We start from the raw sequence: 18,279 nt of genomic DNA on the forward strand, positions 1-18,279 counted from the left end.
CTCTTGTTTCAAACCGAGGCTTCACAGACCCGCGGTAAATAAACCATACATATTAAATACTATTGTAATTTAGAAACTCATTTAAGCACATTGTGTAATGATTATTTTATATGATATGGTACAATATTGTAATTTTTACATTTTTATTAATAATCAATCACATTTTTCATTTCAGTGTGAGACACTTGCTCGACAAAATGGCGGCACAGGGTAGGCGAACGCATGGCATTGAATCTATAGGATCGTATTTCTGTCTGAATTTTCCACTCAGTACTAATTCTAACACCACAAGTAAAATTTAATCTTGATTTTCTGTTAAAGTGATCATGTATACAAAATTATCTTTCTATCTGGAAAGAAAACACATGCGCCATGTGGGAGCACCGTGGCAGTTCCATATTTCGGTCACTTCGTGTTCCATATTTCAGTAACGGACAAAGATCACGGAGATCAGGCGATTACCAGACATTTCCTTTTTGTTTGTCAATGCATAAATAACTGAAATGTAGTTGGGTACATTTCTTCCCAACTTGATTTCGCTCAGTTTATGAGGATTGAAAATATTTTTTCTGCTGTCAGTACGGTCTGGGTCAACCACAGGGTCTTGTTGACATTTGTCATTGGTACGGAAGTCGAAGGAGCGTGATTCTACTGATCATCACAACTTAACTTCCAAAATTTTCAGTTAGGTTCCTTCTTACCCATGGGTTATGTCGGGAAGTATAAGATTGTATTGAGTCTTGTTACATGTCAAAAGGAGGGAACAAGATTTCCATGTCACATGTCATAGGGAGGGGACAAGAGGATTTGTTTGTCAGAAGTCACTGGGAGCTAACATATGATTACCTTGTTACATCTCATATGGATGGAACAGTGGGATATCCTTGTCATATATAATAGGGAGGAGGCAACAGGATATCCTTGTCACATGTCATAGGAAGTTTACAGCAGGATTTGCATGTCACATGTCATAGGCAATATACACGATAGAATCCAAACATTTTCCAATACCAGAGCTTGAATATTTACTTTCTGTTCAATGACAAAAAGACACAGGAAAATGAGATCTTCATGAGATAAAAAAAGCAAGAATATTCATTGCTTTTTGACAAAACTTGATTTCATAACTCTTATAAATGACTAGCTGTCTAGCTGGTATACTGCAAAGCTAGAAAAAACCTCTTAGTTTAGTTGGTTAAGGGTAAAGTTATACAGGCCTTGTACCAATTATTACTGGAGCATTTAATCTGTGTTACATTGATGCTCATATAGTAATGGACTCCAAAGGTATGGATGATTTGCTTCACTTAACGTCGCACAAATATTGCTGTTACCCTTACAAAGCTTATTGAAAAGTGCTTTCCTGAAGGGGGAGTATGTAACCTTGGTTACTGCTAACTGAATTACACTGCTTAGCTTGGGAGAGCTTCTGTTAAGCTGGATTGGTAGAGTGTAGGACAACTAGTTGTAGTAAACCAGAAGTCCTAGAGTGTTTTGATCCTTAGCAGAGGCAGTTGAAGTATAATGGCTTTTAGCTGTGTTACAGTTTGCGATTGAAAAGTATGAGATCAATGTAAAGTATGAGATCAACAAATCATATGTATCATTGGTTTTGGAGTAATATTGGGTAATTTCTCACTATAGGCTCCAATATACAGTCTATAGAAAGAAATCTGATGGAGAGATCTACATGTAAAATACACACAGTTTGTTTATTTATTGGTCCTCCAGTTAAAAAGAACTGAGTTACCAATACTTAGTGAAATCTCAAAGTCAGGTTTGCTGCCATTGATATTTCAACCAATTGAGATAAATGCTTGCAGTAGGATTTTAATGTTTGCAGCTTATAATTATCATTATTATTTATTGTCTGTCTTGGTTCAGCTGAAATTATTCTAGCTAGTGGAATATAGGTTCATGCATTATTCACTTACATTCTCTAATACTAACTTCACAAGTTTCATAAAAATGGTTTTTTTTCTGATATGCTTATTATGTATCATAAAAACATAATTATTTTTTTTGATGATAGGGAAGAAGAAGCAGAAGATGAAGGGCACTAAGATGGCCCTGACCGATTTCTTGTCGGATGACAAGATCGGCAATCAGGACTCAGGTGGAGGCTCCAACAGTTATGGAAGTGGAAGTTACGGAGGCCGGGATTCAAGAGGTTACGGTGGAAAGGTGGATTGGGCTGCAGAGATGGACTCCTTGTCTATGGATGGTGAGTTTGTGTGCAGAGGCATGTTGGCTAAGTATATGTAGTATGATACAACAAATTAAAGTATAGAAAAAAATTGAAAAAATGAAATAAGGAAAAATATGCTAGGTTCAAAATGGAAACAAGACAGCGCATCTGGTAAATATTTGAGGTCTGAGTTTTATTTTTTGCAGTTGGAGTTCTCTTTGTTTGACATATGATGGCACCATGTCACATTTAGTGCTGGTTTTATTTCAGACATGGGTGACATGGAGTATGTTAAGCCAATGATTGACCGATCCAAGCTACCGACAGCCCCAAAAGCTTCACGAGGACCAGATGTAGACATGTCCAAAGTCCCCACAAATCCTCCATTTACTGCCTTCATAGGAAACCTGCCATACGAGGCATCGGAAATGAGTATAGAAGATTTTTTTCAAAAATTAAATGTAAGTCATTCCTTACTTTTAGTTAAGAGGTCTAAAATTTGTTGTTAAAATCCCCACTATTAGGGAGATAATCTCACCTTGTTCCAATGGGCCACATGTTATTCTTTCATAGCTTTCAATGTATGCATTCTCTGACATCGTTCCACAGTGGTAAAGTTGTTATGATTTAAACTCATCATGTCTGTCTTGTCATTAAAATTATCAGTCTGTTCAATATTGGCACAGTTATTCACATGACATGCAATATCACAGAGGATGAATAAATTCATATCCAGCAGCTGCCTGGCGATAAGTTCACCCCTATGTATAAATGTTTCAATAGAAATGATGAAAATGCTATGTGATTGCCCTGTAAAAAGTGTGTTTTAGGTCAAAGGTTAGGCTTTTATTGGTGTCTATTGGTTATTGCTGGATGCATATTGTAGGTGTGAAGTTTCATGTTTGTTATCAAACCATCAAGAGATATTGTTTTCATAGGTTGATGAATCCATTAAGATTGCAAAAAAAAGACTCACTGGTCACTGTTGGTAGATTAGTGTTTTTGTGTGGTGAATTTAAAAGAATCTTAATGGTCTAGTCACCTTCAGTGTATAATTACAACCAGACAGCCAGAACGTTCTTGTGTAAATAAATGCTAATCCGTTCCCTGTGACATTGTTTATACGGCATGGTTAATGATGATTGATGATTCTAGTTGTTGTATGATGAAATGGGTTTATTTTACACAGGTCGTAAATGTACGGCTTCCCAATGATGGAGGACGCCTGCGGGGATTTGGATACGTAGAATTTGCTGACAGACAGTCCCTTATTGATGCATTGGCTATGAATGAGGAGGTAATTACATGGCCAATATTTGATATAAACCTGATAGGGGGTATACTGTAATCAGGTTGTCCATCTGATGCAACTATGTACCGGCTACTCCTTCTAAAGTACTGAATGGACTTCATCAATACTTGCTGGCTATAATCTTTATACTTTGCAAATGTGTGTAATCTGTAACAGATTGAGTTACCTCCCCATTTCAGAAAGTTATGGCCCATTGAAAATGCAATGATGTACTGGCTACTCCTCCTATACTACTGAGTGGATTTCAACAAAACTTGTTGGGAATAATCCTTATACATCGCCAATATGTGTAATCTCTATAAAGTTGAATCATCTCCCCTTTTAGGAAACTCTTTTGGTTTTTTTCTTTCCTTCTTTTATTTATTTGTTTTAATCAGATTTGGTAAAAGCTTTTTTACATTTCTTTCAGACCATGGGTGGACGCCAAATACGTGTAGATTTAGCAGGACAAAATCAACAAAATGGTTTGTAAACTGTAAAATATGACTCGGTACAGATTCAATCTAGTATTTCAACATTTAAACAAAAATACTTGAATATGTTGTTCTGCAGAAATTGCCTTTAAGATGCAGGCCACTTTTGTTAATGCAGAAAAACATGACATTAAAAACATTAATTGAGACTGACCTGCACAAATATATATATTGATACTGTCTTGAAAGACTTCAAGCAGAAAGTCACTTCGTTGGAGTTACCTCCCTTCGGTTAATATTAACTTTAAAAACATGTGTATCCTGTTGTATTATGTTTTGAATGATTTGTAACATAAGTCTTTTTTCATAAACAATGACGTAAAGTACTCAACAGAAACCAATACATTTATCTTTGTCATCCCGAATACTGATTATTAAAATAACATATTAAAGCTAAGAAAGATTAATCCTAAAGATCAAGTTTCTTTTCATTCACTGCTCACAAGAACTTTAAAAAATCTGTTTTCTGTGCAATTGTGATGTGTTATCCTTTTCAAATTTGGTAATGCCATTGTTTCTGAATCTTTGAATTGATTTGAAATGTTTGATTAATCATGGAAACCCTTCAACAGAAGCATTCAGGGAGCTTGTTGTAATACTGACAGTATACATTTGTCATTTTCACAGATAGAGGTGGTGGTGACAGAGGTGGGTTTGACAAACGAGAGAATGATGGCCCAGACCGGACAGACAGTGACTGGAGACGGCGAGACCCTCACCAAGACCATGCACCTAACACTGCTGGTAAAACAATCTTTACTAAGTTCATTGTATATATCTGCTCTTGCAGACAAAATAATTCAAACTACAAATCAAAGTTTTCCGCTTGTTTCTTTTCCTTTTTTTGTACCGATTGAAAAAGGGAGTTAAAAAATTGATGATACAGAGATTATATGATATGGTCTTAATTTTGATGAAGTTTTTTTATTTAATTTGAAAATATCTTATTTCACAAATTGAAATGGAGCACAATCAGGTCAAAATCTTAATGGATAGAAGAATGGGGAAAACCGATATTTACTTTTGGAAAATTGAAATTTTACGTCAAAAGACATACCCAAAATTGTTAAAGATGATGGCACTTTAGTTTCTAATCAAGTGGGTATTTTAATGAAATAAAGATATTTTATGAAAAATTGTATAGTTGAAATGATGAAATGTTTGAAAAATAGGAGACTCATTTTCTCTTTCTTCTGGGTCAATAGCAGATAGAATAAAAACAGTATTTAGTAAGCTTATTCGCATGTATCAACACATTTTATTTCAGGAGAATACATTGGGAAAAATACAATTAAGTTAAGGCAAAAAAAATTTTTTAACTTTTCCATTTGAAGCCCAGCCCACAGCTACCTAGGGATTTAAGAAATGATAACCCACCTGCAATAATGTTTCAGACCAAATTTATTAATCTACTAAGGCATTAAGAAGGAGTAGTGTACAGTAGATGAATAATAAATGCATTTTCAATATTAAAGATTCTGAGCGGAGTGGTGGACCGAACAGGTGGGGAAGTAATCGAGATGACAGGGGACCACCTTCAAGAGGGGGTTACGATAATGATCGAGGAGGATATGACAGAGGCCCATCAAGAGGAAGTGGTTTCAGCAGATATGAGGAGGCACCAAGTAGAGACAGATATGATGATCGAGGCCCTTCAAGGGGTTATGATGATCGGGGGCCTCAAAGGGGTGGCAGTTATAACAGAGATGATAGAGGACCCTCCAGAGGATATGATCGCTACGAAGACCGTGGTGGTCGGGATGGTGGTTATGGAGGTAATAGAGGCAGAGGTTATGGGAGATATGATGATGGCAGAGGTCATGGAGATCGAGGCTACGACAGAGGTGAGCTGTTATCCTCCGATTCTCAGCTTGGTGCTTTCCGTTACTTCTTCAAACTCTGCCAATCAGAATTGTTTATTCAATGTAGGATACAAAGAAAGGTAAAACAGATGATGACAAAATCTTTTAATCGTGTAGTTTACTGATGTTATCTTGATATTTACTATGTATTTCAATGTACAGAAAAGCAGTTTAAGCCATTAGGCTTAATCCAGGTTTTGTCATATTTTTTTTCCTCCAGAATTTCAACATCATAATAGAAACGACTGAGAAATGCAAATTTAAAGCTTTGTGCTATTTTTAACTCTGTAAAAAGTTGAAGGTATAAAACCAAATCAAAAGTGGGTGGAAAATAGACTGAAAAAAATGTCAAGTAGACAAAATTATCAGATGCAATTCAAATTGGTGGAGACATTTCATGAAGCAAAGAAAATGATCACAACATTATGTCACCAGCTGAACAAATGATACAACATCCATACAATAATGAGATAACAATTGATGCTGGAAGAGAGAGTATGAAATACAACTCATTTTCACCTGTAAAGCTGGCAACATGTGACTACCAGATTTGGATGACAACTCCCTTTGTTTAAAAGAACAGTGGCTATCTGTCAATAAACAGCTAACAGTGGCTATCTGTCAATAAACAGCTAACAGTGGCTATCTGTCAATAAACAGCTAACAGTGGCTATCTGTCAATAGACAGCTAACAGTGGCTATCTGTCAATAGACAGCTAACAGTGGCTATCTGTCAATAAACAGCTAACAGTGGCTATCTGTCAATAAACAGCTAACAGTGGCTATCTGTCAATAAACAGCTAACAGTGGCTATCTGTCAATAAACAGCTAACTTGTCTGAATCTTAGAGCCTGTAATTCTGGTCAGATTTAGCCAACTGGAGTTTGAAGAGATGTGATTCATTGAACATTCCTGGCTTTCATTCATCAGCTTCCTTGCAGTGTTCATCATTTCTTACTTCAGAACCAGAAAGATTTTTTTTTATCATACCTTCAAGATTTATGTTCCAGCAACTTTTGAAGTCTTCAAAAGATTTACTAGCATTTTCAAATAATATATATTGCAGCTTAATCATGATTTAGGGTCCTTGTATACCATTCCTCATACTGATTTCCTGATGATGTCTTTTGAACTGATTATCTGTAAATATTCTATTTATGCCTATTGATATCATTTATCATGAATACTAAGTCTGAATCCGAGAAATGCTTAGATTGGTTTTTATTGGACAACCTGGTCTGAATCTAAGAAATTCACAAATTAGATTTTTTGTACTCCGAGATATGATTTTATGATATGTAGATTCAGAAATGCTCCTTTTTAATACTATGGAACAATCAAACATCTTAAAGTAAATAAATTCTACACATTTTACAGATGGAGGCCGACGTGGCTATGGATCGGGTTACCGTAATGATGACCGAGGTGGTTATGATAACAGGTATGGGGCCAGGTTGGTGTCATTTTCATAAGCACTTTAACATAAGTTAGAATCCAGATGAATTATGGTCTGCTTCTAAAATCCAAAGTCATCATGTATTACAATATTGCTACATATACTGTAGTGTTTTACTTGTTTTTTTTTTTTTTAATTTTCACCAATTCTGCTGTTTTTTATCATATTAACTTGATGAAAGTCATTGTCCTAACTCATTTCTCTTTGTTAATGTACGGTAGTTTTACTTGTTCTCTTAGTCATCCTCTTTTTCCTGTAAAAAAAAAAGATTTTTTTTGGTTAAATTATGAAATAAACAATGCAATAGACATGAATTGTTTATAATGCTATAACATGAAAGTGATCAACATATTTTACTTTTCAGCAGATATGACCGAAGTAGCCAAGAGCCTAGTCAAGGTAAGATCAATGGAGTTTTGAAGCAGTGTTACTAGGGATACAAAACTATTTGTTATACTTATGAGTTATCTATCACTTTTGGTCATATTAGGTGAGTTTAGTATCTGAAGTAAGAAAGTAACTTAAAACCATGAAGGAAAAGGTTAGTTGTCCAGTAAGTAGAGTGTAGTTGGCCATTTCTCTACAGCAGCTGGTACTTAGCATTATAATTGTTGATTGCACTTATAAATAACTTTATATAGAGTCAGTTTCATAAAGCTTGGTTTTTAGAAATGGCTGATTCATTGTTGTCTCAATTTCTTGCAACATATTCTGATATAATTCTGCTTTTTCAGATGCTCCTAAAGAGAGGCCAAGGCTGAATTTACAGCCACGTACAAAACCGGTGGAAGAGGTGGCCAAGCCCCAAGTGAAGGCCGTACCTGCAGAAAGCAGGTAAGGTAGCATTCCATAATGAGGATGTCTGTAGTCTGTCCATCTGTATACAATTTTTATTATCATTATTTCTTGAGAAGTACTGTCTTTTTGGACTGCTCAGAAAAATCAAAATGGCTTCCAGGCAACCATCTTGGATTTACTGGTTAAAGATTATTATCACTTTTTCTGTTAAGGAATGTTAAAAAATTTTTATCATTAAGAGTGAAAACAGAGGAGAGAAGACAAAAAGAAACTTTTAAAGAAGAGATAAAGATTAAACAATGGTGGGTGCCATGATACTACTCATCAGATTCGATTGTTTTGTTTAGGAATAGTTTTTGAAAATCACAAACCCATATTTTTTTTTGTTTTTGTTTTTTTGAGGTGAGGAATATACTATTACACCCATGTCTGTTCATCCTATTGTGTTGTGTCTTGTGAAGTTCCATCCTGGGCCAAAGCAATATCATATCTTGAAATCCTCTTAACAGATTTGGTTCATTTGGCCCGATAGTATGTTACCCTCAAATTCCACAGATAAAGTGGTCATTGGTCAAGGTTAAAGGGTCAAATGTTACAGTAGGCATGGGAACGATGGTATTTATAGCGTTCAAAATGTGTGTGAGAAAGAGAGGAAGGTGGAATCCCAATATTGACCGGTACATTGTATTATCTTTATAAGGTCAGCTTCTATATTTGGGAGTGCCAAACCTGTAGACACAGCAGCTAAGGAACGAGAAATTGAAGAACGTCTAAAGAAGAAAGAAGAAGAATACCGTAGAGGGTATGATGATGAGAAGGAAAACAGGAACTAGTGAGTAAATCTGTCAACTTTATAAATATATATTTCATGTGCTTGAAGTTGATTTAACTCAAAGCTGCAATTTTTTTTCTTTTTTTTTGTAAAACATGTTCTGTGGGGTCACAATGAAAACTACTTTTTAGATTGTAAATTTCTTCTGCTATGTTTGTGGTATTTAATAAGATAGAATCAAACCATTAGATTTAGTTGTTAAAGTTAAGTGTTAATTCAGCAGCATGAAGTGGAAACTACTATAATTCATAGAAAGAAATAGAATTTATTTTGTGTCAATGATTTTCACAGTCACAACAACTCCCAGTCTGTTAGTCACAGTGGGCCGGCGAGGACACGACATGATTCTACAGAGAAAATGGAGGGGCGACAACGGCGACTGAGTAGTGGAAGTAGTGGTAAAGGCCGGCCTGGTGAGTATTGACACTGCTCCTATTGTCAGTAGTATCTTTAGGCCGGACACCAAATATTGTCACACATTATTTTGTTTGACGTTTTTTGCTACCATTGATTTCTGCTTTTCTTAAATTCAAGGAACATGAACCTTTCTCCATTGTTGCATGATTAAAGGTCTTCGGCAAACAATGTTTTGCAGGTTTTTATATTTAGACATAGATATCACCTGGATAGTACCCTAAATCAGTTTTCACCTCTCAATACAGTTGTAGCCAAGTGTGTTCGGCTACAGGTAAATTTCGTAACCTGTCCGCGCTTCAGCTTTCTCTGGTAGCTTTCGGAAATCTTCGGCACCCAAAATCTGTGAAGTCAATTCTGCAAGATGGTAGTGACTGGTGTAAACAGTGTTAGTCTCATGTGATATGGTAGTTTTAAAATTTGTCTTATTTCAGCAGTGATTGTACACTCATAGCTGTTTGTGCAAACTTCTTAAATACAAAACGATATGGAAAAAATGTGAAACCTAACAATGAACAATAAGTAACAAATCAATCGGGTGAACTCTTCAACAACTACCCAACATGTTAATTTCTATATCTACCCAACATGTTAATTTCTATATCTACCCAACATGTTAATTTCTATATCTACCCAACATGTTAATTTCTATATCTACCCAACATGTTAATTTGAAGACATCCATTTCAGCTGGTGCTGACATCCCTTTCATGTCAAGGCTATACACTATGTATTTTAAAGTGAAACATAAAGTAAAATAGTACCAAATATCACAGTTAGATGTAAAAATAAAACTGGCAATATGGTGATGTTTTGGAGAAGAAAAAAAGAAAAAGAAAGAAACAGAGCTAATTTTCTTTTTAAACAACTTCTTCTCAATGACCAAAGGACCAAATGTTTTGGTATTTGGTTGGTATGTTTCAAAGGTGAAGCCTGACAAAGTTTGCGAAAAGATTAGACCTTGCCCAAAATTCAAAGTCTCTGGTAAAAAATTGTAAAACATCAGAACAAAATTTGTTTTCATGAGCTAAGAGGCCTAGAGGCATGATATTTGACTGATATATATTTCTACATGTGAAAAGAAATGACTGATCTATATTCAAGGTCAGGGATCAAATTTGTAATCACCTTTAAACAACTTTTTCTCTTGAACTAAAAGGCCTAGAGGCATGATATTTGATTGGTATATATATATACCAGGTGAGCGCTGCAGACCCTTTGTGCTTTTTGTTGTATAAGTTATTAAAATGTGAGCTGAGAGTTCATTTCTCTATGTAATACATGTAAAACTGGCAGTTTTGCTGTCTTATCCAAGTGAATTCACAGTCCAATTAACAAATTAGTGCCCTGTCAGGGCAATGAATAGTATGTACTTAGGTACCCCATGGGAATTGGAAACGTAACAGCAATGAAAAATGTGATGAATATTGCATTTAACAAACACTTTTTATTGAGATTAAACAGATCTTCATTTTTGAAACAAAAAAGTGAAAAGATGGTTCTTATCACTGAAGTGAATACAAGACGAAATTCGTAAAATGAACAAAATAATATAAAATGATACACAGAAGTTGTTACATATGTAAATATAGATTTGCGTTGAACGAATGAAGTTAAAATAACTTATATTCACCTTGCCATTCATCTGTATGCCTATTTCATCAAAATACTGTATGCCTACTTTAATGTTAGTGTCGGCCAAGGCATGAAGCCATTCATCACCTGAATCATCATTACTGTACATTGTTTAGTTACTGCAAGACTCAAACTGTTATTGTTTAATAACAAACTCTAATTTTAGTCATTAAATGTTGCTGGACAAGCTTATTTACTGAGATATAGCCGTACACAGTCTTCATAAACTCTTCTGATAAATATGTTTCTAGTGGTAAACAAAGAAACACTACTTGTGATCAATGTTTTTTGTTATTTAAGTTAATTTAAATGCAAGATATTTGCCAGAAGTTTTAAGTCTGTAAAATGAAAATTTTGTAGGTCCCCACCCTATCACATCTCCATCAAGGTCACGACGGGACAGCGAGATCTCAAATAACTCAGCCGAAGTGTTTTCTGGGGGCGAGGATAGTAAGGACACTCCAAAAAGTCCTGTGTCCACCACACAGCGTGAGGATGTGAAATTGGTGCCTGCCCCACCACCCTCTGTAAACATCTGGGAGAAACGGAAAACAGATGGTCCACATACAACCACATCACCTCCGAAGAGTGAATCTAAGTCAGCACCACCACAACAGACAGAGGTAGGTAGATATATCTATGACAGCACCACCACAACAGACCGAGGTAGATAGATCAATCTAAGTCAGCACCACCACAACAGACAGAGGTAGGTAGATATATCTATGACAGCACCACCACAACAGACCGAGGTAGATAGATCAATCTAAGTCAGCACCACCACAACAGACAGAGGTAGATAGATCAATCTAAGTCAGCACCACCACAACAGGCGCAGGTAGGTAGATATATCTAGGTCAGCACCACCCTCACATACAGAAGTAGGTAGATATACCTAGGTCAGCACCACTCTCACAGACAGAGGTAGGTAGATATATCTATGACAACACCACCCTCACAGAGGTAGGTAGATATATCTATGACAACACCACCCTCACAGACAGAGGTAGGTAGATATATCTATGGCAGCACCACCACAACTGACAGAGGTAGGTAGATATATCTATGACATCCCCACCCTCACAGACAGAGGTAGGTAGATATATCTATGACATCCCCACCCTCAGAGGCAGAGGTAGGTAGATATATCTATGACATCCCCACCCTCACAGACAGAGGTAGGTAGATATATCTATGACATCCCCACCCTCACAGACAGAGGTAGGTAGATATATCTATGACATCCCCACCCTCACAGACAGAGGTAGGTAGATATATCTATGACATCCCCACCCTCACAGACAGAGGTAGGTAGATATATCTATGACATCCCCACCCTCACAGACAGAGGTAGGTAGATATATCTATGACATCCCCACCCTCACAGACAGAGGTAGGTAGATATATCTATGACAGCACCACCCTCACAGACAGAGGTAGGTAGACATATCTAGGTCAGCACCACCCTCACAGACAGAGAATGGCATAGTTACAAGATCAACCTTAAGGGCAAATTACTGTTTTTGTGTCACCAAAACTTTAAAGTTTGACCCCTTTGCTGTGATCCTGTGATCTGTGACTGTTTTTAGAATTACTGGTCCTTTGATATATATCCTGGTCGTCTTTCAGGCATCACAACCAGCTCCTTCAGCTTGGGGGAGAGGTCGCCGCATGGACGGACATGCAGAAGATGCTCCAAGTAGTAATGCATGGGCAAAGAGATCACATGACAAACCAAATGGTATCTGTCGTATAAAACGAAGTCACTTGCATTCAGTTTTCATATGTTGATAATCCAATACATTTTGTAGAGAAAAAATTCAAAATTACAATGGATCACATGAAAATGACAATTCAGTATCAGATCAGATATAACCTTTACTATGTATTCTTTAAATAAACAAAATTGAAATTGCTTATCCATCTGCTTGTTTTTGGAGAAGGAGCTTTAAATAAAGACAGTAGACTTGGTCTTAGAAAGAGTTTTGAATGTAATAACTATCCAATATTTTGCTATTACAGAACACCATCGGCCAGCAGGACGAGGGGGGAATGCATGGGGACGAGGGGGCAAGTCACAGTAAGTTCTTTCTACCCAAGGCATATATTGGTCATTCTAAAATAATGGTTATGTAACACAACTTCTTATTGGATAATTTTCATCATATGATCCCAGATATACTCATGAATTGGGATGCTATCTCAAAGATGGCTGCCATCTTTCTGGTTGAGGCAGAGGATCAACATTGACATCGGAGAAATTAATTATAACAAAATGCTAACATATGTCAACCAGTTTCAGTGTTTTTCTTTCTTGTTTTTTAATTTTGTTGATATTGCAATAATGACCTTAATCACCTTTAGGCAGAATTGGGATAGAATGTTTTTTATACATATACTGAAGATTAGACCATGAATTTCTTTGTTTAACACTTGACTTTACCTCCTGTTAAAACCAAAATTCCTTATCTAGTCTCAAGTGTATACATAAAACAAGCATACCGCCTTTCCCCTAATTTATCAAATAAAAAGTAAGTTTTATTAGGTCATTAGGAGGCAAAAAGTAAAATTTATTTTCATTAAGAGTCATACCTGTGAATACAATATCAAATACTCCAGTGGTATCAGCTGATAAGTATGAATGAAAGAAATTTTTAACTTTTTGGCACTTTATAGATGTTGCATCAAAGTCAATATTTTAAAGTTGAAAATTCGATAGACAATAATTTTGTGGGAACAACTGTTGATCTATTGCTAAGCACATACAAACTTTCTTAGCGTTGTAATCATTGCATAGTGCCAGTCTGTCCACCATCATGGCTTTTGTGTTACTGTAAAGAAACAGTGTTGTAGTCAGTTCTTTCCTTATCTGAAAGTCAATTGGGTGAAATAAGTCCAACGACTCTGTATATGATATCTTTGTAAAATACCACATATAATTGTTATGGGATTAGTGAAAAGTAGGATTAGAATCATATCATAATCTAAAGTTTAATTTGATAGAAATCACTTGTGCCAATTAAAATGATTAATGTTTTTTTCTTTCTTTTTCTTTTTTAAGTCCGAGAGAAAAAGTGCTCCCCAAATCAATAGAAGATATGCCTAAACTTGAAAACAAGTCCAAACAGGTAAATTGGCAATTTTTGTTTTGAAAATATAACTTATCTTTAGCTCACTATGAGGTTACGTGGCATGGCGTCCATCATCTGTCCATTGTCTGATGTCCATAAACTTTTTTTCTAGAAAAGGCTACTAGTCATGAACAACTGAACAGATTTTGACCAAATTTGGACAGAAGCATGCTTGGGGGAAGAGCAACTAAGTTTGTATAAATATCGGTTCTTTGCCTGAGAGGCAGGGCTCAAAAGGGGAAATTTATCAAATTATTAAAAAATTCTACTCCTCTAGTATGAATGAATGGATTTTGCTGAAATTTTTTTCAACCACATTCTTCCAAAAGGGGAAGTAGAGCATGCTCTTTCAAATCTTACATCTTCTGAAGGAATGAATGGGTAGTGTCAAATGTGTTCTAAAGCATTCTTGGGTGAAAGGGAATCAGTACAGTTTAGTGGATTACATTCTTCTGGATGGAAGAAGTGTGGCCCAATTTGGGAAATCAATAAATTTCTTTAAAATTCTGCTTTTCTGTTAGGAATCATTGATATTGCCCAAAAAATGAGGGGGAATTTGTTGGGATTCCTGATCATCTGAAGTTTTTTAAAATCCCACTCCTCCTGTAGGTATGAATGGATATTGCCCAAATTTGATCTGAAGAATTCATGAATAAAGGGGAATTATACAAATGAAGGAACAATTTCAGTTAAGAACATTTCCTGTAATTTCGGTAATGATTTGGTTAAATTTCATAGATTTGTAACAATTTGACTTGTTCTGTGACTCTGTTCAACAAGGATTACTAGTTACAGATATTCTGAATGATTCCTCTCATGTAAATGTTGATATGTTTTTGTGTTAAATATAGTAAACATATAGGTGCTATGTAAATTGCAGATGGATTTTTAGGTCATCATGCTCATCTTTCATAGCTGGATTGATTTCAACCAAATTTGGTGTGAAAGATCATCGAGAGTGGAGAATTATTTCTTAAATTCAGAAAGTTGATTTGACTCCTAGTTAATAGGACTGACCTTGATCCGGTTGAAAGGTCATAGGGATCAAATATGTTAAAATCTTTAAATGACTTCTTCTCAGTAACCAAAAGGCTCAGGGTGCTAATATTGAACCAACTTTCAAGGTCACAGGGGTCAGATGAGTTGAAATGGTTAAGCAACTTCTGCTCAATAACTGAAAGGCCAAGAGTCTTGATATTGGGCCTGTAGCATGCTTTTTCAACAAGCAATATGTAATGGAGTAATGGCATTTGTGTAGTGCATGTATAAAGAATATGATTTCAAGTTTGCAGAAAAATGTCTTCATGAACCCACAGTATCTTCTATGTAGCTGTAGAGTAATTGAGCAATTTATTTTAGGCCTATTATGTCTCTTTCATATATAGGTCTTTATAGTCAGATGACTATTTAGGCCCATGGGCCTCTTGTTGTGTTTCTGAGTATGTTAATAGTGATTCATTTTTAGCTCACCTGGCCTGAAGGGCAAATTGATAAAGTATTCTATATGTCACTGTAAAACCTTTAAAATACCTTAATGTATATATATTTATCTGCAGGATTGGAGTGACAAAAACAAGTTTTCCAGTCTCCTTGAAGACGAAGATGACTTCTAGATACAAAGAAGACATGGTCATGTGACAGTCACATGACTGCCATGTGGCTCTGTAATTCTAAGCTCATTTGTGAAGATTTCTATTTGTCTCACATATATCAATTAATTGCAATATCTGCCCTTTTTCAAATGGCTTAATTTATACATGGGAATGAGAATCATTGTTCTTGATTTTTTGCCTAAAAGGAGTTCAGCATTTTGTTTGTCCGACCGTCCTCACCACAGTTACTGTTAACGTGGACATTGCACATTGCACTGTGTATCATCATGGGTTTTTTTCTTGAGCATGTATAAGCGACAACATCGTCGGACGCTATTCATTAAAGTTCATTTTTATTGTTGAAAAGATGTTTGTTCATTTGAACAATAAATGCCATGAGGGGAGATGTTTTTTTTTTTTAATTTAAGTTGAAGGGACAAGAAGTACAAACTTATGTCCATTTTAGGGGCATGCTCTTTCTCCATTTTTATAGGGTAATTTATACCGGATATATGTGGACATTTGTTACTGCCAGAGGTTTCTGTGGTTAAATATGATAGAAAGTCTGATATTAAGATAGTTCACTCACTATTTCGTGATGAAATATGAAACAGATATGAATAACTCTTTTTAAGCAATCTGTACACCTAAGGATAGATTTGTTGCATCCTATCAGTGAGAGTGAATCAATGACCAGATTTGGCCAATACCTTATACATGTACTATTTTCCAGTGTTGTTAATAGGAAATGATATGTTGAAAAGAACTTTAAGATAAAGTTTGAAGTTAGAAATGGTCAGTATTGCACTTCTACTCTGTTTGGATGTCTGACATTGTGATGGATTCTTGATTGACATGTGTGATAATGGAAATGGAGTGCTTCATATTTCCATCGTCAGATATTGTGATAAAATCTCTAAACTCCATGGGAAATATAAAAATATTGGACGTAGGACTGGCTTAGGGCAGTACAGTGTTAAACACCACACAACCCAGACAGAAATATTTCTTGTTGTTTAACTCTGGAATTCATTTTTAATACAAACGTGTGTTGCTTATTTCTATGGTGCATGGCTTTTTGAAAGGAGCCGAACATCAGTCGAGAGATGGCTATAATGTCAGTGTTTAAACTGACCTGGTTACCTCTGACTAGTTATGTGTTAATTCTTTGTTAACTTTTGTGATGTAAGTGGTCACCACAAACTGACACCGGTACTTTTAAGGATTAGGTGTGAATCTGATGACATTGGGATTTAGAAATTAAATTTTTTTTTTCTATTTAGTTTCAAACTTCAGTCTTTTTCTGGACATACCCATTTAAGACAATTATGTTAGATAATGGTTGTCATTACAAAACAACCAGGCTATCATTATACAGGTATAGATATATAATCTTTTCACAGACTTTGTGAATTTCCTGAAATGTTGCCCACACATGGGGGCTGGATTATTAAACATTGTTGTCATGCTTCATTGATCAATGAACATGACATGTAAATGTATTTATATTATGTTCTGATTGAACACTGAACTTGACATAAACATGTATCTTCTTGTGTTCTTTAAACTTTTTATAATCCCGATTGTGGTTTATGAGTACCGGCAAGACTGTGTATGGGTGTGCTGTTTTCCAAGGTTTAATTTTTTGAGAGTTTATTTAGCATTGTGTATATTTGTGTGCATCTTAAAAAGTGACTTGGCTGCATTTGAAATAGATGGATCAGGGATTTTTCATTTTTGAAGATTTATACATGTTTATACATGTTATGAACACAAGGCTTGCATTGCTTAACTTTACTTTTCATTGGTGCAACAGTGCTCCTGTTTTTCTATTATCAATGATAAAAAATCTTGAAACAATAATATTGTGAAAAAAAATTTTTTTCGGAGGAAGAGGAACTATACAAAATTCTAAGTCACATTGAATATATTCTGATGCATCAGACTTAATGTCAAAACTATATTCATTTGTAATCATTCACTAAATTTATTTTTTTTCAATGTTGAAATGTGAAAGCATATCAGTATAGTTGGATATAAGTTTCCCATTTTACACATTTTCATTAGTGATTGTACCGGTCAGGATACGTGTAATTTGCATACTGATTAACAGTTCAGTAATTCAAAAACTAGTTTACATTTATTCATTTCTTGTATATATCCATTCATGTTACTGTCCCAGTCATCTGCTGTATAGCAGGAGGTTTTATTTCTTCCCGATCGGTGAGATGCCCAAACTGTACATATGTGTAAACGATCGTGTTCAGCATCTTGACATCATGATTAAATCTTTTGCATTGTAAATAATGCCACCCGATATTGGGTCTTGAATCAATTTAATAAAATATTCCAAACTATACATTTAAATCCTTGATTCATGTTGTTTTTTAAAGCCCTTTTCAGTAGAAGGCTCGTGTGAGCATATGATATTGGGCTCCGTCTGTTATCAGGTTACCAATCAATTTTCAAGTTAGAATTAAGTGACGGTGAACTTTGTATCAACCATCATTAGAATCTATTTTGAAGTGGTATCTTAAATACTATTTGAATGATTTTGAATCGTCAGCAGATGGTTCAGAACAACTC

General features: G+C 35.4%; 1 protein-coding gene across 9 annotated transcripts; it reads left to right on the forward strand.

The window, feature by feature from the left end:
• Window positions 1-192: 192 nt before the first annotated feature.
• Window positions 193-18,060, forward strand: LOC132556870 (eukaryotic translation initiation factor 4B-like). Of its 9 annotated transcripts, none has more exons than XM_060221310.1 (17): window positions 193-210; window positions 2,033-2,224; window positions 2,459-2,649; window positions 3,378-3,485; window positions 3,910-3,964; window positions 4,601-4,717; window positions 5,449-5,817; window positions 7,213-7,288; window positions 7,656-7,690; window positions 8,026-8,125; window positions 8,790-8,921; window positions 9,213-9,334; window positions 11,331-11,593; window positions 12,600-12,711; window positions 12,993-13,050; window positions 14,032-14,098; window positions 15,658-18,060. In XM_060221310.1, the coding sequence occupies exons 1-17, from the start codon at window positions 198-200 to the stop codon at window positions 15,712-15,714; spliced, it is 2,067 nt and encodes a 688-aa protein (XP_060077293.1). In that variant the 5' UTR covers window positions 193-197; the 3' UTR covers window positions 15,715-18,060. The 9 variants fall into 9 exon arrangements, with proteins under 9 accessions (XP_060077293.1, XP_060077294.1, XP_060077296.1 ...); XM_060221311.1 differs by having other exon boundaries at window positions 7,659-7,690; XM_060221313.1 differs by having other exon boundaries at window positions 7,213-7,276.
• The last annotated feature ends 219 nt before the right edge of the window (window positions 18,061-18,279 follow it).

Source organism: Ylistrum balloti, unplaced genomic scaffold, assembly GCF_031769215.1.
Source record: "Ylistrum balloti isolate Yb309-2 unplaced genomic scaffold, AGI_CSIRO_Ybal_v1 Utg370598, whole genome shotgun sequence".
NCBI lineage: Eukaryota > Metazoa > Mollusca > Bivalvia > Pectinida > Pectinidae > Ylistrum > Ylistrum balloti.

Coding starts and splice junctions, on each gene's coding strand:
- LOC132556870 (XM_060221310.1), top strand. Junction 2,225..2,458: donor GGACTCCTTGTCTATGGATG/GTGAGTTTGTGT, acceptor GTTTTATTTCAG/ACATGGGTGACATGGAGTAT. Junction 5,818..7,212: donor AGATCGAGGCTACGACAGAG/GTGAGCTGTTAT, acceptor CACATTTTACAG/ATGGAGGCCGACGTGGCTAT.